At 38.0% G+C, this 24436-nt stretch overlaps 4 protein-coding genes across 4 annotated transcripts; 2 read left to right on the top strand and 2 right to left on the bottom strand.

Annotated features, from left to right (window-relative positions):
* The first annotated feature begins 10377 nt into the window (after window positions 1–10377).
* LOC106404544 (probable anion transporter 3, chloroplastic) lies at window positions 10378–14067 on the top strand. The gene is made up of 8 exons (XM_013845262.3): window positions 10378–11157; window positions 12200–12426; window positions 12504–12858; window positions 12959–13003; window positions 13081–13227; window positions 13298–13435; window positions 13557–13590; window positions 13683–14067. Exons 1-8 carry the CDS (start codon window positions 10726–10728, stop codon window positions 13850–13852), a joined length of 1548 nt encoding a protein of 515 aa, XP_013700716.1. The 5' UTR covers window positions 10378–10725; the 3' UTR covers window positions 13853–14067.
* Window positions 14068–15836: 1769 nt separating this feature from the next.
* On the top strand, window positions 15837–17056 carry LOC106402780 (steroid 5-alpha-reductase DET2). The gene is made up of 2 exons (XM_013843569.3): window positions 15837–16435; window positions 16524–17056. Exons 1-2 carry the CDS (start codon window positions 16043–16045, stop codon window positions 16914–16916), a joined length of 786 nt encoding a protein of 261 aa, XP_013699023.2. The 5' UTR covers window positions 15837–16042; the 3' UTR covers window positions 16917–17056.
* A 101-nt stretch (window positions 17057–17157) lies between these two features.
* LOC106406144 (neutral ceramidase 2) lies at window positions 17158–20921 on the bottom strand. Its single transcript, XM_013846746.3, has 7 exons — window positions 20373–20921; window positions 20078–20286; window positions 19543–19872; window positions 18952–19463; window positions 18747–18872; window positions 18099–18162; window positions 17158–18027 (listed from the first exon to the last, which is right to left on the bottom strand). Exons 1-7 carry the CDS (start codon window positions 20672–20674, stop codon window positions 17309–17311), a joined length of 2262 nt encoding a protein of 753 aa, XP_013702200.2. The 5' UTR covers window positions 20675–20921; the 3' UTR covers window positions 17158–17308.
* A 676-nt stretch (window positions 20922–21597) lies between these two features.
* On the bottom strand, window positions 21598–23737 carry LOC106402346 (ribosome biogenesis regulatory protein homolog). Its single transcript, XM_013843059.2, has 8 exons — window positions 23534–23737; window positions 23152–23302; window positions 22867–22918; window positions 22632–22760; window positions 22425–22542; window positions 22140–22323; window positions 21944–22057; window positions 21598–21850 (listed from the first exon to the last, which is right to left on the bottom strand). Exons 1-8 carry the CDS (start codon window positions 23626–23628, stop codon window positions 21737–21739), a joined length of 957 nt encoding a protein of 318 aa, XP_013698513.1. The 5' UTR covers window positions 23629–23737; the 3' UTR covers window positions 21598–21736.
* Window positions 23738–24436: the final 699 nt, after the last annotated feature.

Raw genomic sequence — 24436 nt, 5'->3', positions numbered from 1 at the left:
TAAAATATATTCAACTTATTGTCCTAATCAAGGTGGAATAAACATTGAATAATATTTTTTTTTAAATTATATATACATAGAAATATTTTTAGTGGCATGGTATATTTATAATTTTCAATATTTGGCCAAATAAAGAAAAAGAAAACCTGCATGTATATAACCATAAAAAGAAAACTACTTTAAATAACTTAATCAAAACAACAATCACGTACAACTAAACCCGATGAACGTCCCAACTTCAAAAGAAAGACGGTATAAGAGCAAAAATCTCAAGACATGACATATAATTTTGTACTAACAGCTTACCAACCAATTTAATTTACATAGTTCATTCAACATTAATCAAAGCAAGCAAATATCCCTAATCAAAGCAAATATTGGTAACTTCATAGTCTATTTAGTATTCAAATACATTAACATGTACAATATTTAACTAATATGTATATTTTTATATGATACAAATTTATATTAAACATTCATTCTAACTGTTTAAATTGTTTTTTAATTTTCATCCTGTCTGCAGGACGCGCCGGCCCTAACGTTTTTACATTGTGATCACAGCTCAGGCGAATATAGTTTATTTAGTGTGGATGTAAATTCAACACACGTGAATAGTATTATCATTAAAAACACATTCAAATAACTTAAGAATTGTGTTCAAAAAAATAAAAAAATAAAAAAAAATAACTTAAGAATTTAAAACCGAAGAAAATAATTTATTGGGGGATATGAAGAAGGGGACGTGGGATAGCACCGACGGCGAACGGGGCGGAGTGATGAAAATTGAAGAGAAGCCTCGTCGGTGAGTCACGAGTATATAGCCTTAACCAGACTCATGTGAAACCGGCTACTTTTTTTCTGTCTATACATACCACACGTGTCCCTCTTTGGCCCACTCTTCATCTCTCTCTTTCTTTTCCCCAAATTCTTGAAACATTTTCAAGAATCAAAACATATTAGGTAACTGTCTTTTGTATGCTAGAAACTTGAAACAAAAGAACCAACAATGTGAACCCTAAACCATAAATCCAACCCGCATGTTGGCCAGGGTGTAAATTCTCAAATGTCCCCGAGTTGAATTCACTGGAACAAAATTGTTGTGCATGTAGTCATTGAAGTTTTGGATTTTAATGCCCAAGGTAAGCTTGTTGGAAGTTCATGCCAAAACAACACATTATGTCAATCCACTAATAGCTCACTTTTCCAACTTTATTCCATGGAAATTAATAAAATTGGAGCTACATAAATACTTTTTTTTTATATGTCCCTTGCAATTGTTCCCTCGTAAGTACTTTGTATTTGTGAAAGATAGTTCTCTCTTCCTTTTAGATGTCTTAGAAGTTGTTTTATAACAGTGACATATCATTGTCTTTCTTCTTTTTAGCTGTCGTAGGAGTTTTAATGGTGTTTAGCATCTCTACTTACTAGAGGAATGAATTCAAAATATTCGAGGCATGTTATGCACCACTCATAAGTGCATACCCACTTTGAATGTTTCAGTCTCGCTTTTGATAAATTGTTACGAATTTTTAATAGATTTGGATAAACACGAGCTTATAGCTTAGCCGTTTAGCCATTTCCTACAAGCTATTAGGAAATCATTCATATACCTAAATAGTAAAAACATTCGTTTGGCTTTATCTCATATAATTCATTGAAAATCTGTCTAGAGGTGTATCCATTCATTCAGTGACATCATGTGTGATTGTATGAATACGATTTTGCTATACAATATTTGGGCTTTTTCTTTCTCATTTCTTGTATCCTGGAGTCTCTCATGCATTAGCAATCCAAGCCTGTTTCCCTGGACCCTTACGACCCATTATTCCCCCATCCATATTCATGCTTTAGTTTCATAAGTACGAAAGCTTTCACTATTCTGCTTTAGTTTCATAAGTACGAAAGCTTTCACTATTCACTCAACGAAATAGTTCTTTCACATTGTCCTTTAATATTTTCTACTTTTTCGATTTAGACACTTGGTGTAGAGCTTGTTTGACTTACGTTGTGACCTTTTTCTTTTAGAAAGTGATTGTATTGACGTATGCGGTGATATTTTTACTTAATATAATTAACGTTTGACATAGTTGTGATTACTGGTGAGAGCTTCGTCCCCAATACAGAAAGCCACATGGGTTCGACTCACGATGACCACCGAAACATTCTCATTCTCTCTCCGGAAAAATGGGCAATTCACTACTTTTTTTTTAAATTGCCTTAACTAATACAACAATTAACAAATGTATATAAGATAATAAAAATTTGAGTAATAGTATATGATATCTTTTGGATCTTTCTAACATAGACACGAATTGCTTTCGCTTAATTTAAAAGTTTACAGTCTCCATGTGAATAAATTCTTGAAAGGTAAACGAAAAAATAGTAAAAGTATTTACACATCATTCATAAATTACAAACCTGTCGATATTCATGCATGAGAAAGGTGACTTATTGGTCATGGTATTGACTATTGAGGACGGTGATCAAGTCCGTTCGCCGGTTTACATTCGCCCATCGTTTCAATCATCATGCACAAAATGATTTTGGTAACGCAATCTTTTCCAAGTATAAGTATCTTTTTGGTTAATGGCTATCCAAATACAAGTCGTCCTCATGTCTAAAATACAAATAAAAGAAGGGCTTTTTGCAAAAGTGACTCAAAACTTGGAGTCAAACAGAAAACTAACCTTTTCTTTTGACTCCTTTTTTTTTTGAGATTTTAACCCCACACCTGCACTTTATCTACGAAAATGCCATTAACATTTTTTTTTTTTTTTTTTTCGAAAATGGCTTCTTTACTGTCTCAACCTCATCTTCTTCAAGTATTTACAATACTGCCACTGCAATGAATAGTGGCAACAACCTTGTACGAACTGTTTGGAGCTTTTAATGCCCTTTAATGCACGTAAATCTCTTTACACTCTCTCTGTTTCAATTGTTATGAACTAAAAACAACATTTCTTTCACTTTCTCTCTATATTCATCCAAAAAACTCAAGCTTTTGATTCAAAATATGGGCTATGGTTGCAGAGCCATATTTCTTTCGTTTTGACTTACGGTTGCTTTCGTTTGAGGTTCTGGGTGGTTGGAGAAGACCCTGTGTGCAAACGAAGTCATCTCACCTAGTTTAAGGTACGAATTTGAATTTTTTTTCAAGATCTGTTCGCGTAGAAGACTTACTAGTAAGTCATCTGTATGTAGAAGACTTACTGATGAGTCTTCTGTTCAAACGGACGACATAAATTAAGTCGTCCAGCTTTGTTTGTTAAAAAAAAACACTTCAGACGACTTATATATACGTCGTCTACGAGAAACGGGCTAGTTTTGCATTTGACCGAATCGTGTCAGATCTTTGACTATTTATGGACGACTTATAATTCAGTCGTCTCTGGGGAAGTTAAAATTTCAATATTTTATGAAAACTTGACGACTTACGTGTAAGTCGTCCTAGGTTAGTTTTGTAATTGAAAAATAAAACTTCATAATTTAACTTTAACCAGACGACTTAATATAAAGTCGTCCCTCTAGAAGACTTAATTTAAAGTCGTCCGGGGAAAGCAAAGTCGTCCAGAATTTTTCCCAATTTTCTGGTCAAACCTTGCTTATCCCGGACGACCTTAAATTAAGTCGTTTAGCTGGACGACTTTCATCTAAGTCGTCTGGAGAAAGTTAAATTTCAAGTTTTATTTTTCAATTACAAAACTAACCTAGGACGACTTACGTGTAAGTCGTCAAGTTTTCATAAAATATTGAAATTTTAACTTTCCCAGAGACGACTGAATTATAAGTCGTCCAGAAATAGTCAAAGATCTGACACGATTCGGTCAAATGCAAAACTAGCCCGTTTCTCGTAGACGACTTATATATAAGTCGTCTGAAGTTTTTTTTTTAACAAACAAAGCTTGACGACTTTAGACGACTTTTTCAATTGCAAAAGTGACCTCTTTAGACGACTTACCTTTAAGTCTTCGGGACGACTTAATGCTAAGTCGTCTGCGGCAATGTTTATTGAACTTCTTCATTTCCCTTTTCTCTATGTTTACTAATGTGTTTTATTTTGAAAATTTGCAGATGATTTTTCAGTTACATGCAGTGTATGGAGAATGGTTGTTGAGAGATTTCCGTTGGGATTTTGTGGTTGATGATCTCAAAGGAGGAAGATTGTTTTTATTGAATGAAGATTCAACACATGCTGAACTTGTTGCAATGGCTCAAGAAGATTATAACCTGGACATGAGAACAGTGAGTGTGGAGATTAGCTACTCATTACCAGCAGAAATGATGATGGCTCCAGGCAGTCTTCCCATTCATGTTACAAGTGATAGACAAGTTCGAAACTTGCTGGACGACCTTCTACTAAGTCGTCCAGTGTATTTTATTTTTAGACGACCTTCTACTAAGTCGTCCAGTGTATTTTATTTTTAGACGACCTTCTACTAAGTCGTCCAGTGTATTTTATTTTTAGACGACCTTCTACTATCCCTTCAAGTGTATTTTATTTTTAGACTACCTTCTACTATCCCTTCAAGTCGTCCAAACCTTCTAGATGACTTATTTGTAAGTCGTCCAGTTGGAAAACCTTCCAGACGACTTATAATAAGTCGTCCAAACCTTCTAGACGACTTATTTGTAAGTCGTCCAGTTGGAAAACCTTCCAGACGACTTATTTCTTCCAGACAACTTATATATTTACAAGTTCAAATACAAACACTAATCTTCCAGACAACTTATATATTTACAACTTATATATTTACAAGTTCAACTTATATATTCAAATACAAAGACAAGTTCAAATACAAACACTAATCTAATCATACAAGCCCACGAACCTATCACCATCCACATTATCTTTTAGATGCTGATCAACAAGCTCCTTCCATATATCCACCGCCATATTATCCCTCATTTTCTTTGCGTTGCACCTAGCAAAGTCTTTAGGGTCAAAGGAGACACCGAGAGCATGACATTCAATGTACTTTAAAGTGTACACGCCACAATCACCATTGTTGGCCGTGGGTACACCTTTCAGCGGTCTCTCATATGTGTATGGCTCCAACCCGTATTTGACCCGTATTTCGTCGGTGGCTGCGCACTCAACAAGCAGATAAGGGACCATCTGGAGAAAAGGCTCCATTATCGCATCCCATGCGTCTGGTACACTAGATGAAGGTATGCTGTCCCAGACGACTATGTGCCTCTTAGGGATCGATATCCAAATAGCAACCCAATGCTTGTCGTCCAAGTTCACTGGCGCATAGATATCATCAATGTCCTCCCCCCACTTCTTGTTTGATTGGCAAAATGAAGGTATTGATCCGTCATAAAAATACGACGCCCCACCAGGTAGAACTCTTCCTAAACCTTTGTGATCAGGTTCCGATGTTTTGAAGAGGTGATACTGCTCTCTCCAAGACTGGGAAAAGTTGTGATCCAGGAAGCACATTCGCTCGCTCCTGAAAGCTTGTGGGTTCTCCTGATACCTCTGCCTTAGCACATTAATCCAAGCATCTATATGCTGCATATTAAATATAACAAGTTAGAAGTTACCAGACGACTTAAATATAAGTCGTCTACAAAGTCGTCCAAGTAGACGACTTTCCAGACGACTTATAATAAGTCGTCTGGAAAGTAGTCTACTTGGACGACTTTGTAGACGACTTAAATCGTGTGCAGAAGACTTACGCAGTCTTCCAGCCATCCTCTGGCTGTCCGGAGGAAGTGGTACCACCTTGTTGGTGATGTACGTGGTTTGTCCTCGGTCTTAGTTAAATAATGACTGCAAACAAAAAAAGCAATCAGTTTTGGACGACTAAATCAAGCTATTATGGGTAAAGCAATCACTTACGGATCAGTTTTCAACCAATCAGCGAGTTCCTTCAACCGATCTTTGTTTACTGGCGGAAATGGATTATAGGCTCCCACTTTATCTTTTTTTTTCTCTGCCGTATAAGGAGATCTCACAGTGGGAGCAGGTTTCTTCGCTCTTTTACTCTTTGCACGCTTGTCCAATACAACCAGGCTCGGTTCTGAAACTGGATCGCTTGGCTCGGTGGAAGCGAGGCTCAGTTGTTGATCGGTGGAAGCGAGGCTCGGTTGGTGATCGGTGGAAGTGACAGCAACAATCTCTTTGGAGGTCTTATTTACCGAGAATGCCTCGGTTGCTGTATCCTCCGGCAACCATCTCTGCAATAAAAGTTGCACACAAGTTAACTCTGGACGACTTAAACAAAAGTTGTCTGGACGACTAGTTGGACCTGGACGACTTAAAATTAAGTCTTCCGTGGTCAACTAGTCGTCCAGACAACTTACGTTTAAGTCGTCCAGGGTCAACTAGTCGTCCAGACAACTTTTACAGTCGTCTGGACAACTAGTTAACCCTGGATTTGATACTAACCTCTTTGATTTGAGGAGGCTGTTTCTTTTGAGGAGGAGGCTGTTTCTTTTGAGGAGGAGGCTGTTTCTTTTGAGGAGGAGGAGGCTGCTGTTTGGTTTGATGAGGAGGAGGCTGGTTACTAACCACGGTTTCTTTGGCATGAGGGGTAGGTTGTTTATCTTGAGGGGTAGCCTGTTTGTTTCTACCCCCGGTTTCTTTGGCAAGAGGGGTAGGCTGTTTATCTTGAGGGGTAGCCTGATTGGTGACACCAACCTTCTTCTCCACAGCTTCCAATCTATCGGACAACTTCCTAAACTCCCTCATGCACTTATTAAACCCTTTTTTCATGCAGTCAGCTACGCCCTTGAACATAATTTCCAACTCCTCTCTGGTCACCCCTCTAGCCTCTTCTCTAGCCTCTTCACTAGCCACTTTAGGAGCCTCTTTACGAGCTTTCTTCCGAGGTCTTGGATTGTCTTCCTCCTCCTCCTCCTCCTCCTCCAACACAACCATCTCTTTGGCCTTCTTTGATGGAGTCACAACCTTAGGTTTTGTATTGACCTTAGTACCAGTGACTTCCCAGCAATCCATGGTCCACTTCCACGGTCTCCGCTCATACATGACTTTAATGATGTTCTCCGCGGGCAGGTCCTCAACCTCAGAGTCCCATTTTGGCCACATTTCACTAATGTCCTTCTCAACAAAGTTGATCACGCGGGTCTGCAGTAAATAGAAGAATCGAGTTAGATATTTGAAAAAAAATACTAAATAGACGACTTAATTATAAGTCGTCTACTATGTCGTCCAGCTGGAAGACCTTCCAGACGACTTATAATAAGTCGTCTAATAAGTCGTCCAGATGGAAGACTTTCCAGACGACTTATAATAAGTCGTCTAATAAGTCGTCCAGATGGAAGACTTTCCAGACGACTTAATTAAGTCGTCCGATAAGTCGTCCAGCTGGACGACCTTCCAGACGACTTATAATAAGTCGTCTGCGCAGACTTTTGGATTGAAGTAAATACCTGACTCAAGATAGCAGCTTTCATTGATCTGCGGCCTCTGCTGCCCTCGTAAGCCAGTATCGGTGGAGACGGACTGTCTGCTCTGGGACCACCAATACTAGCACCCAATTCCGGCATAGCTGTGTACGTCCAGACCTGAAGAACTTGTATAAACCCATCCACGGTGTAACAGCCAGCAATTTCTTTGTTCCACAAAGAGTCCATCAGCACCTTAAATGCGACTCTCCCCCATGGATAATTCTCAAACCGTTCTAAATCCATCACTAGCCTTGCCAGAGTAGATCGTGTAGCGGTTGAAAACTTTCTCCCTTCAATGAATCCAGTGAAGATGGAGAGGTACGCGAGCCGCTTGCGATCTTCCCTGGACCAATCCCCGCATCTCTGCAGTGCTGCTATTATCTGATCAGTAGTTGGCCCAGCTTCCAGATGAACTCCCAGCATCCCCCAGAAAGAAACCATCTCTGGGGTAACATCACATTTTGGTGTCTCAAGGTCCTCGATGTACTCGCAGTTTAGACCAGTGAGGTTTTCAAACTCTAACAGTGAAAACCTCAAAGGTTCTGGACCAACGAGAGACCACATCTCATACTTCTTCTTAATGTCCAGCTTGAAACTGAGCATGTAGTGAACCAGCCTTGAAGCCCAACCAAATCCCTGCTCCTTGAACTTGATGAAAACTCCCAAACTCGACTCCTTGAGCTCTTCAAATTCGTCATCAGTAAGAGCTTTCCTAAGAGCAGTATGCAACTTGCTGTTATCCGTATGATACGAAATGCTATTGTGGGCTTCTGGTTCTTCCCCTGATGTGTATAACCTACGGGGGAGTTCTGGAATATCCATCCTTTTTGTCTGCAAAATAATCAAAGACAACGATATAAGTCCAGACGACTTAGTAGACGACTTATAATTAAGTCGTCTGGAAAGTCTTCCAAATGGACGACTTATATTTAAGTCATCTACTAAGTCGTCCAGTTGGAAGACTTTCCAGACGACTTAAATTACTTACAAGTCTTCCAGTCGCAGAAGGAGTTGGAGTACTCGTCATTGCGGTTATAGATCTGAAAAAATAAACGTGAAACGGTGAGAATGAGTAAATTGATAGAGACAACGTTTTATGTTCATCTTTTCCTCGAGATTGATGACTTAGCGGCGTTAGGGTTTACAGAGAAACGGCGCTAAGGTTTACAGAGAAGAAGCGGCGGCGCTAGGGTTTAGAAGAAGCGGCGGCGCTAGTGTTTAGAACGTTGGTGACCACGGTGGCGAGGGCGACGGTTTGTTCGGAAATAGTGGAAGCGGCGGCGCTAGGGTTTAGAGGAATCGGCGGCGCTAGGGTTTAGAGGAATCGGCGGCGCTAGGGTTAGAAGAAGCTGCGGCGACAACGGTGAGAATGAAGTGAGATAGATAGCCGATGTTGAGAACGATGGTTTGTTCGGAAATCGTGGGAATTCGAAATCGCCTTTGAGAGAGAACTGTTAGGGTTTCTGAATATCGCGAAAAATGAAAAAAAAAAAAAAAATTCACCTTATATATTGGGTAAATAATCCGGTTAGCTTTAAAATTACATTGGTAAACTTTAAGGTTTGGTCCGGTTTAGACGACTTATTCTGGCTGATAATGTACAACAGACGACTTAATATTTAGTCGTCTGTTTTCAGACGACAAAATATTAAGTCGTCCTAGACCCTAAAATGAACCCCTAAACTAAAATGACTAGATTAACTAACTAACCACGTTATAAAATCAAATTATACTTAAATAGTGTTTACTATACACAGAAATGAACACGCATAAGTTATTTTAAAAATTTTCAAAAACGGTTTTAATGCTTTCCAAAATCTAACCCTAAGAACACATACAATACTACAACATATGTTGATGAAACATAAACTTAAGAATATCATGACTCACTACTTTCACTCATCTATGCTGAAAACAATTGAAATTTGTTATATCTTAATTTATACCTCCTAAGACATATGTTAATTACATAATTCCCATTTTTCACTTATCAAAATATTTTTTACAAAATTTTTAAATTATGTTTAAGACTAACTGTCCAGACGACTTTAAGTTAAGTCGTCTGGACGACTTATTTTCAAGTCGTCTAAACAGACGACTTGCGAGGGGTAGAAACGTAAAAAGAATTCCGTTTTTTTGTTTGGTCACAAGGGGATAGTTGTAATTTCAATAGCCTTTTAGGTTACTTTTGCCTTTGACCCAAGTTGGGGTATTGTTTTGGGTTTTACTCCAAGTTTTGAGTCACACTTGGCAATTCTCCCATAAAAGAAAGACAAAAGACAAAATAGATAGATGCATTGCACAAACGTTTAGTTTAGGTTCTTAACTTGATGGTTAGGCACAATGTTTACAAAGTGCTAATCACAAATATAAGAAAAAATTGTGCTTCCTCACCTTTATTAAATTCTTTAAATGAATTAGTTATATTTTTTCACTTGAGCCATGCGATTCCTTTCTCCAATAAATTGTTAATATGGTCTATGGATGTCGGTGGTATCATAGGAGATTGAGCTTTAAGTGGACGATCTTCGTCCTCGGTCATTCTCTTGATTTCTTGGACTTTCTTCGATCTTCATGGCTGCAAATTGAAATTGTAGTCCTTCAATCTTCTCATTGAGCTCGGCATAAAGTTCATGTAACTTGCTCTCAATCAACTTTTGCATCGCTTTGGCCTTCTCTTTTTTCTTCAAGGAGCTCTTAGAATAGTATTCTGATTTACTACATGGTTGGTAGCTTGTCTAAATATGATGGGCCGTGCTCATTTAAATTGGTGTGTACAGCTTGTGGAGTAAGTGTGTCGTTATCTTTCCAAAGCCTTGACCTCAAATGTATCGTTGGATGCTTTCTACTTCAGTCACGTCCATTTATAACTACCGTGATAACCTTCTTTTTCAACAAAATGTTTCGTTAAGTTAATACTTAGCCTAAAACGCTTGATTGATAGATTTATAAAATGTAACTGCAAAATATTAAATTTGATAATACCAAATGTAACTAAAAAAATGATCATATACCGAAAGCCCCGGTAATCAGTTGTCCGGTGTAGGTGGGCCTTTGACGTGGTGGAGTCACTTTGTCATAGGAACACGTCACGTGTCTCCACGTAGGACGCAGCAGAAAATATTTTATACATTGACTAAAATATCCTTCACACCAAACACCACCCAAGCACAAAGACTTTGAAAAGCTTCTTTCATGTCGAGTTTCTCTTCCTGAAACTCTGCCTCTCTCTCTATCGCAATTCTAACGCCTCCTAAACATCAACATCACTATTGGCGTAACAAGTTAGTCGTACTTAATCATTCGTTAATGGCGACAGCATTATCCGTAACATCTCCACATCGTTCGTCATGTCTCTTGAGATTCCGTCGCGATCCGACATCAACCCGGGAAACCCTTCTGAGTTTCGGGTTACGTTCCAGACATAACCAGATTCGATGTGAGAGTTTACGTTCCTCGTCGGAAAGCCGTGTGACAAGAAGAGGTGAAGCGGTGGTGACGGCGGCAAAGAAGAGACATCAATCACCGGAAAGATGCGCGGCGGAGGGAATACTTATCGGTGGAGGAGAGGTGGAGGTGGCAAGGGAGGTGGGGAAGTTGATACCGGAGAGGATGAAAGTAGTGATGTTGACGGCGTGCATGATGTGTCTTTGTAACGCCGACAGAGTTGTGATGTCTGTAGCGGTGGTTCCACTCGCCGAGAAGCTTGGCTGGTCGAGTTCTTTTCTAGGGGTAGTTCAGGTATTTTCTTAATCTCCTATAATTAACTCCCCCTAATTACATTCTTGATCCGCGAATCGGTAAGCAATCAACTTGACAAAAATAAATGAAGATGTCAAGATTTGGTTTCCCCATATGTGTAAACATATTTAATATGGGACCAGTTTATAATCGTCCGCAAAATCAATTTTATAAAGATACACGACATTTTCACACATATTAAAAAAATAACTTGCAATAAAATAAAATAAAATAAATCTAAAATATATAAACTGTAATGCACCAAGATTAGGTGGTTTAAAGAAAGAATTGGTTGCATTTAAGAATTTCTAAAATATTGATATATATATATATATATATACATATAATAGTAGTAGGAAAAATGGAGTAGTTGTTGAGAACAATGGTAGGTGCGTTAGTTTGAGCGGCAAGCGTAAAGAAGGCTTGACGTTATGTGAAATTGAGGCTTTTATCACCAAAACGTTTGTGGTAAGGGTCACGTCGACTTCCCTTTTCTTCTGAGTTTCTGTTCGGCTTCAAACCTAAAAATCCAATTCTTTTCCATTTGATTTCATTCAAATGCAAACTAAAATTTTAATTTCTATTACCTACATTTCCTCATTTATTAGAGCATGAGCATCGTTGAGTTTTTATGAAAGTATCTCACCAATAAAAAACAATGATAGACTTAGACATTTGTGAGAAACTCCCTCAACACACAACTTTGTAATGGTTTATTATTTTTAAATATTGAAATCTATTGGTGAGAAACCATATAAGTTTCGCACTACTAATGATTCTCTTAGGGTTATTTTCTTTTGTAAACTTGTCTTTCTTGTTAACCTCAACCAACGGAGTCCTTGATCAGTTCGCTATGTTGGTTTTTCCTCCATCAAACAATCATAACCCAGAGCTTATATAGAAGAAACCAATCTAGTGATCAAGGTTTGGCTAACACTAACGTATTATTAGGTTTCTGCTAACACTAACGTATTAAGTTTTGGCTAACATTAACGTATAAGTTTTTTTTTCCTAATATGGATTGAAACTTATTATTTTGCAGTCCTCCTTTTTATGGGGTTACATTTTTTCATCGGTTATTGGAGGAGCATTGGTGGATCGTTATGGAGGAAAAAGAGTATTGGCTTGGGGAGTCGCATTGTGGTCTTTTGCCACTCTACTCACTCCATGGGCAGCTGCACACTCGACCGTAGCCTTACTGTGTGCCCGAGCCTTCTTTGGTCTCGCTGAAGGTGTTGCAATGCCCTCCATGACTACTCTTCTCTCTCGGTAATATTCCTTTTAGCAAATTTCTTTCTGAAAAACTGAAAATGTTTTTTTTTAAACTATATTGGCATTTGACTCAGGTGGTTCCCCATGGATGAACGAGCCAGTGCGGTTGGTATATCGATGGCAGGGTTTCACATGGGAAACGTCGTGGGACTTTTGTTAACACCGCTCATGTTATCTTCTATAGGAATCTCTGGTCCATTCATTCTTTTTGCGTCCTTAGGTCTATTGTGGGTGTCCACTTGGGCAAGCGGCGTTACAAACAACCCTCAGGACAGTCCTTTCATCACTAGGTCAGAGCTGAGGCAAATCCAGGCTGGAAAACCGGTTCATACGCCAACCAGTTCAACCAAGCCTAACCCATCTTTGCGCCTTCTTTTGTCGAAGTTGCCTACTTGGGCCATCATTTTCGCTAATGTGACTAACAATTGGGTGAGTTTGAGTTTGATAGTATCTTTTGTTACATCAATGCCATGTCTTTTGTTTGTTTTTTTGTAATAAACTCATAAGGTTTTTGGTTAGTTGTTCACAGGGATACTTTGTTCTTCTCTCATGGATGCCTGTTTACTTCCAGACGGTAAGTAGTTATTAATGATTCTATGTTTTGATTCGAATATGAACTGAAAATATGATGTTTTATATTGATGTTCACAGGTGTTTAACGTGAATTTGAAGCAAGCGGCATGGTTCAGCGCTCTTCCATGGGCCACAATGGCGGTCTCGGGATACTTTGCTGGCTCAGCATCAGACTGCTTGATCAGAACTGGTCACTCTGTGACCTCTGTCCGAAAGATCATGCAGGTGATTATCAAAAGTGCAATATGTTATAACTTCCAACATTCTAACAGAATGTCTCGGCTTTTATTGTCAGTCTATCGGATTTATTGGTCCAGGGTTGTCTCTGCTATGCCTGAACTACGCAAAATCGCCTTCTTGCGCAGCGATTCTCATGACCATTGCATTGAGCTTGAGTTCCTTTAGCCAAGCTGGGTTCCTCCTCAATATGCAAGTACGTTAATAACAACTCTTTAGCATTAAAAAAAAAAAAAAAAAAAAAACTCTTTAGCATTTCACCATTTTGGGATAATCTTTAATCTCACAACATTGCTGGTTTCTCTTTGTGAGAGCAGGACATCGCACCGGAATATGCTGGTTTCTTGCACGGTAAATGTTAATATATGGTGAATCTTGCTTCTTGTTTTATTATAGTTTCTTGCTTAAAAAGTTAGGGCTTATATTATTGGTGTGCGAGGCAGGTATTTCAAATTGTGCGGGTACGTTGGCTGCGATCGTTAGTACAATAGGGACGGGCTACTTCGTGCAGTGGCTCGGTTCCTTCCAGGCGTTCCTGACGGTGACGGCGTTTCTTTACTTTGCAACGACCGTGTTCTGGATCCTTTTCGCCACCGGAGAACGAGTCTTTTAGATCCAACAGGCTATCCTTATAAACTTACAGAGCAATATGATACCAGAAAAAAGATACTGAGATACAAATGATTGTTTTTTTTCTGGAACATAATATATTTTTGTACGTTGTTTTTCCTGTTTTCTGATAAAAACTTCAAAATGTATTTTAATTTTTAGCTTAATTCATATTCTATTTAGACCTAAATAAATAAAATGGTGAATATGGTTATTTTAGTTTTGATATAATCATATTTTGTTATGTTTCTGAATTAAAAATGATATATGATGGGAGAAAGATTTTGTTCTAAAATGAACTTTGAAGTGGGATTATAAAATTTTAAATCATTGTAAACTTATGTTAAAAATCTACATGATATGAGTTAAAACAAACTTGATTTAAGAGTGTTGGATTCTCACTAGAGATTCTTTTATGAAAAACCAACAAGAAGGAAACTCATAGTGTGACTACATAAATGACTAATGGACTTTGTAGCTAAATTTTACCCCAAAAAACTAGATGGTAAAAAAAAACTATGCGATTTACTAGTAATTGAGAGCTGTGGTAGTTTACACAGTTAAAAGAAATTACAAAATATTGTATTTATATATATACGTGTGGATGATTGGTTGAGACGTAACTTCAAAAAAAATCATGTTGTTTGATCAGTAAAATTTTGAACTATAAATATATTTTTGTATCAATAAAAATTAAATGAAAAAGTAAAATAAAGGTTAAATTGTAATTGTAATTTTTTTTCTGTAAAAAATTAATGTGCAGTGAATAAAAATATAGCTTAAAATTAATTATAATTTAAACTTTTATTAGATATAGTTTTAAGGAAAGTTAAACCTTGATTGGTTTAAGTTTAAGTTTTAACGTAAATAAAATTTTGGACACCATTACCATTAGACCATGTTTATGAGTTTATCTAGAGGTGTTCAATCCGGATATCGGTTCGGTTTAGGTTCGGTTTTTTTCGGTTTTCGGTATTTCGGTTAGTAAAATATAACTACCATTCTAAATCCATATTTACTTCGGTTCGGTTTATATACCGTCGGTTTTCGGTTTATTCGATTTTATACCAAAAAACATAATTATTTAGTTTGAGATCATATAAAATGAATTTTAGAGTCATATTGTCAACACAATCATTTATTAAAAATATATTAATGTTCAAATAAATGAACAAAAAAGTAAAAATGCTTCTACCATCAAATAAAATAATCAAATCTATAATTAAAATCAGAGCCTGAAATTTTGAAAATAAAAATATGAAACAAAACAGAAATACGAAAGAAAAATTTTTCCACTCTTCCATATTTAGTGTTCATTAAAGTCATGCTTTTTCGATTGAACACGAAACTCTGTTTGTTTATAGATAAGAAAAAAGTTATGAAAATTTTCTATCAAATTTATAATCTTCATATTAATTTAGTGAATACTAAAATAAAGCAAAAAGATAAAAAAAAAAAAACTTAAAAATAAAATGTCTGAATTGCGATGTATTGTTATTTAATTATAGTTCAATTGTTTTATAAATTGTTCTTTATTACTATAACATTATGGTAATAGTTATTAACACAAATTTAACTTATATAACAAATAGATATTCATGTATTGTTATAAAATAGATACATGTTTCTACTTTTAGTCGGTTTTGTTCGGTTTATTCGGTTTAATCGGTTATATACCAAACCATATCTAAGCCCTACGGTTTTTATAAAATTATATCCATTCGGTTTATATGGTATATACCAAAACCAAACCATATTGTCTATTTTGGTTCGGTTCGGTACGGTTTGGTTTTACCATATTGAACGGCCCTATGTTTATCTCTAAAAAACTCAAATAGGTTTCTTAAGTTTCTTTTATCTAAAATAAAAAAAATTAAAAATCAAACCAATCGCGGAGCGTCAGGAATCAGTGGGGTCCACGAACAGTGTAAAAAACTCACTAAAATCGATTCTTAATTAGTAGTTTTTGTAACCGATCATTAAGAGTTTTGTGGGAGTCCACGCATTAAGAACCTCACTAAAGACCGCGCATAAACATGCTTTAAGACAAAGTACAAGATTTACAAAAGTAAAAAATTTGCAAAAGTCAAAATATTACTTTTTATTATTACATCGAATTAAATTGCCAAGCTGAGCTGTACTCGACTCTGCACGGATAGATCTGATTCTTCATCACTTCGCAGAATCACCCAAAATGAAAGAGATCGCCGATGAGACCTTCTTCCGCTACTGCGTCCTAACACTAATTTTCTCGGGCCCACCTACCGCCGTCGCTCTCAAATTCCTCCAAGCTCCTTACGGCAAACACAACCGTTCCGGATGGGGACCCACCTTATCTCCCCCGCTCGCTTGGTTCCTCATGGAGAGCCCCACCTTATGGCTCACGCTCCTCCTCTTCCCCTTTGGCCGCCACTCTCACAATCCCAAATCTCTCCTCCTCTTCTCACCTTACCTCCTCCATTACTTCCACCGCACCGTCATCTACCCTCTCCGCCTCCTCCGCAGCTCCTCCTCGAGTAAAAACGGCTTCCCGATCACCATCGCCGCCATGGCTTTCACCTTTAATCTTCTCAACGCCTATATCCAGGTAACGATGTATCTGATTCCGGTTTAGTAAAACTATCACTTTGTACCGGTTTAAAATTTTACAATTCTTTTGGTTAATTCATGACCAGGCGAGGTACGTTTCTCATTACAAGAACGACTACGACGACGGAGTGTGGTTCTGGTTGCGGTTTGTTATCGGTACGGTGGTTTTCGTAACCGGTATGTGGATTAACATCACGTCGGACCGGACTCTGGTACGGATGAAGAAGGAGAACCGGGGAGGTTATGTGATACCGAGAGGAGGCTTGTTCGAGTTTGTAAGCTGTCCGAATTACTTTGGAGAGGTGGTTGAGTGGTTGGGCTGGGCTGTAATGACTTGGTCTTGGGCCGGAGTTGGGTTTTTCCTATACACGTGTTCCAACTTGATCCCGCGCGCACGTGCGAGCCACGTATGGTACGGTGACAAGTTTAAGGACGAGTACCCAAAGACTCGGAAAGCTGTTATTCCTTTTGTGTTCTGAAAATATTCAGTTACCGGTTTAGTTCTCTTAATGTTGGTTTATTGTTCCGGTTTAGTTTTATTTATGTTGGTGTACTACAAGAGTGCTAAAATGTGTATCATTTAGACCAATCTATTAATATATCAAAGGTTTTAACATAAGAGTGAAGAGTGTTGTATATGTCATGTAAAGACTAAGAGACAAAGCTAGTTTTCTAATGAAACAAGACATATCAATAACTAAATGAATCCAAAGACCAGAGTAAATCAAATGGTGTGTTTTTTTTTAAATGGTTGTGTGGTGATGGTTGTGTGGTGATGACTTATAAGATGTAAACTAGGGCATCTCTTAGTAGCTTTGTTTACCAAATGGAGAATGCGTGTGTGATACGCTATATTACTTTAGGTTAAATTTCATACAACTACAAAGGCGCTAGAAGAACCAGAGAAGCTTGTGATGGCACCAAACAGCGACTTCGAAGCTCCATAATGTCTTAATCTGTAAACTCCAGCCACCGCCGACTCTGGTATCCTCCACTCCACCGTGGCTTGACTCTCAGGGCTAAGCTTCACCTGCCTCGACCACTTAAACTTCACACTAAAGTCATCATCGTCATACACTGGGACCCACTTCCCTCCGTCACGCAGCATCTCCACCACAGCGAAAGATCCCTCCGTCAACAGGTCGTTACGTGGACATCCTGACCAAAACGTCGCGTTGACTTGTTGACCTCTCCTGAACGTTGACTTGGGAGGCACGTCTGCTTTAACGTCACCAAAGCTGACTCCTAAAGGAGTAGAGTCCACGACCACAGGGGCTAGTAAGCTGATCTGTTTGTCTAGAAGGTCGGGTGGTTGGGGCCCACTCGGGAGTGTTTGACCGTTGACCAAAGCTGTGGCTAGTTTCTTGAACTCTTGGATGTAAGCAGTGAGTGTGTGAGGGCCGTATAGCGTTGAAGCTCCCTCGTATCTTTGAACCTCGTACTCTTCGTAAGTAGTAATGTACTGAGAATACGTGTTGGTGAGGCCAGCGATTACGACATGGAGGTTGTTGCCAAACTCCTTGCTGTCCAGAGAGATGAGAAATGACTTCACAGCGTCACGAAGACGCCTTCCAGCCATTGTTGTGAACTCTGTGTCCATAGATTCAGATATTAGCGTTTTAATCAGCTAAAGTATGCACTAGAGAGTGTCAATGACATACCTCCAGGGACACTAAGGATGACTAGTTGACCAATGCGAAGCATCTGAACCGGTAGAATCGAAGGCTACACGGTTCAAACAATTAACAAAACGTCAATAATCTATAGCTTCCAATGTTCTAAAAATTGGCTAGCATCAAAACGGGTCATAACCGAAACGATTTTCTAAAAATCTACCATGAAAATCGGTTTATACAGTTCTAAATCGGTTACAATAGTCTAAATTGGTTTAAATCAATTTAAAATGGTCTAAATTTCTTTAAAAAGATAATAAATTAATAATGTAAGTGGAAATCCACAAATTTGTCTAGTATCTTATTTATATATATCTAATTTTTATAACTCATCAAAACAATTTTATAATTAAATTTAAAAACTAATATATCTAATATAAATGTAAAATATACAAAAAATCAATAATTTGTTAATTATTTGTTAACGACTAGGTTCTACCCGGAATAATCTAGTTGCGGTTCTACCTAAACCCGGAATAATCTAGTTGCTAGTCCTTGACAGAGCTCATATATAAGATAGCATCAAATACTTTGTGTTCCAAAAAGGAAAGATAGCTTCAAATACTTTTTTGGGTCGAAAGATAGCTTCAAATACTTAAAATCAATTTTCAGGAAACAGATGATAGAGCCACTCACCGCCCAGTCATATGGTGTCTTCATCTCACCAGTGTCAAGTAAAATAGGTTTTGGTTTCTGACACTGAACCTGTTCCGGACCAGGAGTTTTTAACACGTTCCTCACTAATCTCCAAAAGGCATTACCCTTAAGGAAGCAGATTCTTTTTGTTAGAGAAAAGAAAGATTCAGACAAAGATGATAGTCTTAACAAGCTTTAGTTATACCTTATCATCTCCTTGTTTGAAATCAAAAGCACCAGGACCATCAGTTGTTCCAGCAGCAAAACCAAACCCCATTGCAGCTGGACATGTCTTCACCGTCTCAGAACCACCACCTGCTCTAGGAACAGTGACTTGAAGATTCGAGAAATCTACATAAGCATGTTGGTAACCAACTTTCCCTTGCAGCTTCTCTGTAGCTTTGTTGAATAGTCCCACCGCCATTTTGAATTGCTTTTCTCCAATGATTCGTGTACTCTCAAACTCATCAGGGTACCCGGGTCCACGTCCATAGCACAGCTCGTTCTTTCCATTGCAGGTGCTGTGATTGAAATCACAAGGCAGACCAGTGTCTATGCAAAACGCGCCGAGAGTGTTTGGACTCACATCACCACAGTTTGACTGACAGAAGGCGGAGACGAATGCACGCTTTGAAGCCTTCCTTACTCGTATCTTAGCATCAAGAGACTGTCCTTTAGATGACTTATAAAAAGCTGCAATGTCCAAAAGTCTGCTGTCTGAAAAGAGAAAATTACTTGTCATAGACTTGCCACATTAGGTAAGTAATTCTCAAGGAAAGGATCTGACTAGACTCACGGTTTGTGTTCAGATCAGAAACAATGGTAGATACACGCCGAGTGATTTTACTTGAACTATCTGAAACCTTCTGACCATTCTCAAACCAGTCCTCCATGAAACGTGCTGCCGCGCCTTTGTTATCACCGCTTATCAAAGAGTTAGTCCTGCTCATGGAAGTCCCATGAGTTGCAAACCAGTTAAAGCTACCAATAGGTCCCAACTGTGAATCAACAAACTTGAGTAACGTCATCTCTTTGTCAACGTTGTACTTATATCTACTCCTCTCAGCTTCAGGGTTGTTGAGATAAGAGCTAGGACTTCTGTTCACACCAGCATCCAAAAGATCACCTAATCATCAACCCACACACACAAAGTGGTTTATATTTTTATATTTTTGAATGCCATAAGGTTCCGTAATTCCTCCACGCCCGAAACCACATCATTTAATATTAGTTTCGTCTTATTGGGGACCTCTGACACAATGGCTAGATCTTTTTAAGTGGTTTAACTAATAGGAAGAGACTCTGATCCTAAGAGAGGGTTTCTATTTTACCTTTGTTGACATAGACAGAACCAGGACGTAGACTCTGGTGAGCTTGGATGATGGTTTGCTCAATGCCGTCAACGAGAACGTCAAAAGACTGACGAACGAATCCAAGAGAGGTGACAATGTAAGTAACATACTGAAGATAACCACCTGGTCCAGCGTGAGTGTGAATCCCACTTATGGCAACGTTCTTCTCTGTGTAAAGATCACCATATCTAACCAAAAAATGAAGACAAGACTTTTTAACACAGACTGTGCAAACACTCTGCTTAGAGATCATTATACTTTTGTCGTACGGTACCTTGCCTTGAGTCGCTCGAGTACTTTGATGGTCACGATCTGAGACGCCATACACGCGTCGAGATTCACAAACGCGACGCGTTTCCCTTGAGGCTCAGCGACGATGAAGGCACGAGCGCGGAGACGGAAGTGAATCCCCGAGGCGGTTTGATCGGAGTTCGCGTAGCCCATCATGTTGACGTCAGCGGCGGGGCCGGTGATGTCATAGCTTCCGACACCGATTAAATACTCTGAAGACGAGTAAACAGCTCTGTCTAGAAGAAGGAGAAAGAATAGAAAATGAAATGGCACTGAGACAGCCATGGTTTGGTGAGCTTGAAGGAAGGAAAGGAGGAGAAGTGGAGAATAAATAGATTTGAGGAACTTAGAGGAGATTCACTGTGGACGCCATGGAAGATTGAAACTTTGCAAGAGAGTACTTAAGCCCAGATGATCTCGAGGGGAAATAAAAAACACCAATACGGAACACGCGGGTTCGATGCGCTGGCCAGGCAATTGGGGTATCTAATTCCCCATAGTACCAAATGGTACGCCTCGCGCCGCGAGGGGTTGGCCCCTGGGGTTGGAAGTCTCTCCAGGTTAATCAAAAAAAAAAAAAAAAAAAAACTTTGCAAGTGTGAGAGAGAGAAAATTCAAAATGCGGACAAGGGTGGATATGTCGGTTAGTGCTCTCTCTCATTGGATCTTACTCTGTCACAATAGAATTATGGTATTCATATTATTATTTAAAAAGATAAGTTGATGATATGTCTCCATGTGATAGGCTTTGAACTTACTATGTGAATGTGTGTGTTTGTTTTCATAGACTTTACTTCCTTTGTGGTTTGCTTGTCTTGGCAAACAAACTTAATAAGTCTCAATAACTTGACCTTTAATGTGCAATAATCATTCTGGGTCAATCTTTGTCTTCACACGTGGTCTTTCAAAGAGGTGGGTGAAACCCTCAACCGTTTCACACGTAACACATTATGACCCCATCCTATACGGATCTGACAAGAACATTGAAGTGGGCTTTGAGGTGGCTATTGAAAGAATATGATCTTTTTTATGCTTTTTCAGGTTTTGACAGGAAAGATTATTACAAAGCAAGGTAAACAGTCACTGAGAGATACTTTGCTTGTAAACAGTCTATTCCTCTTGCTCTTTGGTATTATCTCTTTGATATAAGTTTGCTTACTGATCTTCTCTTCTTTAAATGATTAAGAAGATTGCTCTTCTAACTCTTGTGTTCGAAAAGATTAAAATATAACATAAAATATAAGAGTATTCCCTTTTAACAGATAAAGAACACACAAAATTTGTAAATACTTTTTCTTGTTATGAGATAAGCGACAAAGTAAATAAAACAAGGTGGAGAGAGTCTCTTCAATTGGCTTTGTTGGCATAAGGCTTCTTCTTGGTGATGTCTTTCTTAGCTTTCAACTTGTCTGATCTTCCTGACTTCTTTTTCTCCTTCTTGTCATTGTACATGTTTATCGCCTAAATCACATTCAAATTCAACTGATTAGTATCAGATGCAAGAGACCAAAACTAGAGAGGAGAGAGCTGAGAAGTATTTTTTCGGGGTTTTACCTTTCCAACATTGAGGATCTCATGTGAATGCTTTGACAATAACTTGCCAAGTACTTTATTAGTCTGCTCTTTCTCCTCGTCAACCCACCCATACCTTGGTACAACTGGTAAATACTGTAAAAAAAATAAACAAATTAGAAAAAAAAATCGTCGATAGATTAACTAAAAGAACGGTAAAAAATTATCTGTGAATTACCTTGTGGTGCTTGCCCTGCTTCTTAGGAGGTTTTTCTCCAGGCAACTTTTTATCAAATTTTCCACCACTAGCGGTTGAAGTAGCAGCTAAACCAGCTACATCTCCAAGTGCCTCCTTTCCAATCTTCTTTGGCTGAGTTTTGGTGCCTGATATGGGCAATCCGGTCACAGCTAGTTGGACATGGCTGCAAAAATAATGTATTTAAACCCATTTAGATCCAAAACTATGTGACAGGTCCTATGATACTATTAGCTTGTAATACTAATCGAAAAAGTTGTTATATACCTTGGTAAAGCACCAGCTTTAGCAGCTGTCTTCAGATTCTCTAGTCGGTTCTTTTCTTGCTTTCCGACTCTCTTCTTTTTATCATCCAGTCTCTTGGCAAAAGGATCTTCACCTGGCTCTGCAGTTGAGCCAAAAGAAATTGTAAATGCAACTCTACAATGTATTTGCCACAATAATTGCATATATGGTTTCATTAACAAGACGTACCATCTGATGCCTTTGCCTCAATAATGGGGATATCATTATCATCGTTAACACGGTCGTAACCATGGCGACGCTTAAACTTATCAGTTGTTTCGTCGTACACAATCTTGTCCTTCTTCCGCTTTTGTATACCTAAGAAACATAACCAAAAAAAAAAACAATTTAGAACAGAGTAAAACACTGAACAAAATCAAGCTTTCAATCCTCAAAACAAATAACTCAAAAGTCAGCTTTATACCTTTCTTGAGAGCAAACTCTTCCCACTTTGTAGGAGGCTTAGGCCTTGGAAGCTGGTAGAGAAAAAAAGAGAAGGTCAGCATCATGCTTGTAGTACAAAGATTCTAGAATCTGCTGTTATGTCTTTTGGAAAACTCATACGAAAACAAACATGCTCTCATTCATTTCGCAAACTTAATAAACCCAATCACATAACAACATCTATCATGTATATATAGTCTCATGAGACTGGAGATAGTGAACTGGAGATAGTGAAGAGTACAAAGAGAGGATCAGCTATTCTTACATGTTTCTCTCTAGGAAGTTTAGTTGTAGGAGGAGGCAACTGGACGAGAGGGCCATCATTAGTTTCAGTAGAAGGAAGGTTAAAAAGAGTGTCAGCTATTGCCTGAACAAGCTTTGTTCCCTCTGTAACACATTCCTTCACAAGCTCCTCCCTAATTTAAATTAAAAAAAAAAACAAACATCAACAAAAAAAAAAAACAGAACAAACTCAGACTTAACAAGCTAAAGGAAACAGCTTTGCAAGAAAAAAAATGCGAACTTTACTTTCTCTTTTGTTCAGCAATCGATAAGATTACAACAATTAAGCATACAAACACACGTCTAAACAGTTAAATCAAGCCGCCGCCTAAGAGCTCAACACGAGAGGAGAGAAAAGGACGAACCTTGAAGAAGGGGCAGAAGAGAAACGGTGGTTAGGATTGAAAGCAAGAAGATTGCCGACATCGATCTGGTAGATTTGGTCCGTCTCCATGTCCATGTCTTCTCGTCGCAGTGTTTGGAATCAATCGAGAGTGGAGGAAGAAAGACAAAGGGACTTCCTTTTTGTTAGGGTTTTGCGATATCTTTGAGTTAAACCTATCTCTTTCTCTCTCTCTCTCCTAATTTAAATAAGATAAGGTGAATTGTCTAAAATATCCTTTTTATCTCTACGTTGTTCGTTTAACCGAACCGGTCTGATCTGAACTAAACCAAACCAAAATAGTCAGTATGAGATCTGATTTGAAATATTTTGCCTTTCTTTTAACACATATATTAATGTTACGCAGATTAAGACAATGATAAAAATATACTAATGTACTTTTATTTATTGTAAAATATTTAAATGAAAATGATTTAACTAAACACATGTTAGTTATTTAAAAGGATAAAAAACAGATTTATTATGAAAATTTATGTTAGAAATGTAGAATTACACTTTTTATGAGTCAAGAAAAATATGTTAGAATGATATTCTTTACGAAATAGAGGGAGTATAATCGAAAACTAAGGTGGAGGTATTCAATTTAAAAACTCAATTAAATTTGAATGAATCGAAGTGTTCATTAAATTTGTATGTTATTCAATTATGTATTTCATCAATTCTTTTCAATTCTTATGTTATTGGATTTTGTTTTTGAAATCATTCTACTAAAATATTTTTAAATTTTAGTGTTATTCATTTCACTAATTTTATAATTCTATTAAATATTTGTGTTATTCAATTTCTGTGGATTTCATGGTAATTTTATTTAAAAAGAATTTAATGAAATTTTATTATAAAATGTAAAGAACCAATTCTTCAGATT

Source organism: Brassica napus, chromosome C4 (assembly GCF_020379485.1).
Source record: "Brassica napus cultivar Da-Ae chromosome C4, Da-Ae, whole genome shotgun sequence".
Lineage (NCBI taxonomy): Eukaryota > Viridiplantae > Streptophyta > Magnoliopsida > Brassicales > Brassicaceae > Brassica > Brassica napus.
This window is presented reverse-complemented; position numbering and strand designations above follow the sequence as displayed.

Coding starts and splice junctions, on each gene's coding strand:
- LOC106404544 (XM_013845262.3), top strand. CDS start 10,726: ATGGCGACAGCATTATCCGTAACATCTCCACATCGTTCGTCATGTCTC. Junction 13,436..13,556: donor GGTTCCTCCTCAATATGCAA/GTACGTTAATAA, acceptor TTGTGAGAGCAG/GACATCGCACCGGAATATGC. Junction 13,591..13,682: donor ATATGCTGGTTTCTTGCACG/GTAAATGTTAAT, acceptor TGTGCGAGGCAG/GTATTTCAAATTGTGCGGGT.
- LOC106402780 (XM_013843569.3), top strand. CDS start 16,043: ATGAAAGAGATCGCCGATGAGACCTTCTTCCGCTACTGCGTCCTAACA. Junction 16,436..16,523: donor TTCTCAACGCCTATATCCAG/GTAACGATGTAT, acceptor ATTCATGACCAG/GCGAGGTACGTTTCTCATTA.
- LOC106402346 (XM_013843059.2), bottom strand. CDS start 23,628: ATGGACATGGAGACGGACCAAATCTACCAGATCGATGTCGGCAATCTT. Junction 22,919..23,151: donor AACTTCCTAGAGAGAAACAT/GTAAGAATAGCT, acceptor TTTCTCTACCAG/CTTCCAAGGCCTAAGCCTCC. Junction 22,324..22,424: donor AAAGCTGGTGCTTTACCAAG/GTATATAACAAC, acceptor TTATTTTTGCAG/CCATGTCCAACTAGCTGTGA.
- LOC106406144 (XM_013846746.3), bottom strand. CDS start 20,674: ATGGCTGTCTCAGTGCCATTTCATTTTCTATTCTTTCTCCTTCTTCTA. Junction 20,287..20,372: donor CTCGAGCGACTCAAGGCAAG/GTACCGTACGAC, acceptor TTTTTTGGTTAG/ATATGGTGATCTTTACACAG. Junction 18,163..18,746: donor AGACACCATATGACTGGGCG/GTGAGTGGCTCT, acceptor TGAACCGTGTAG/CCTTCGATTCTACCGGTTCA.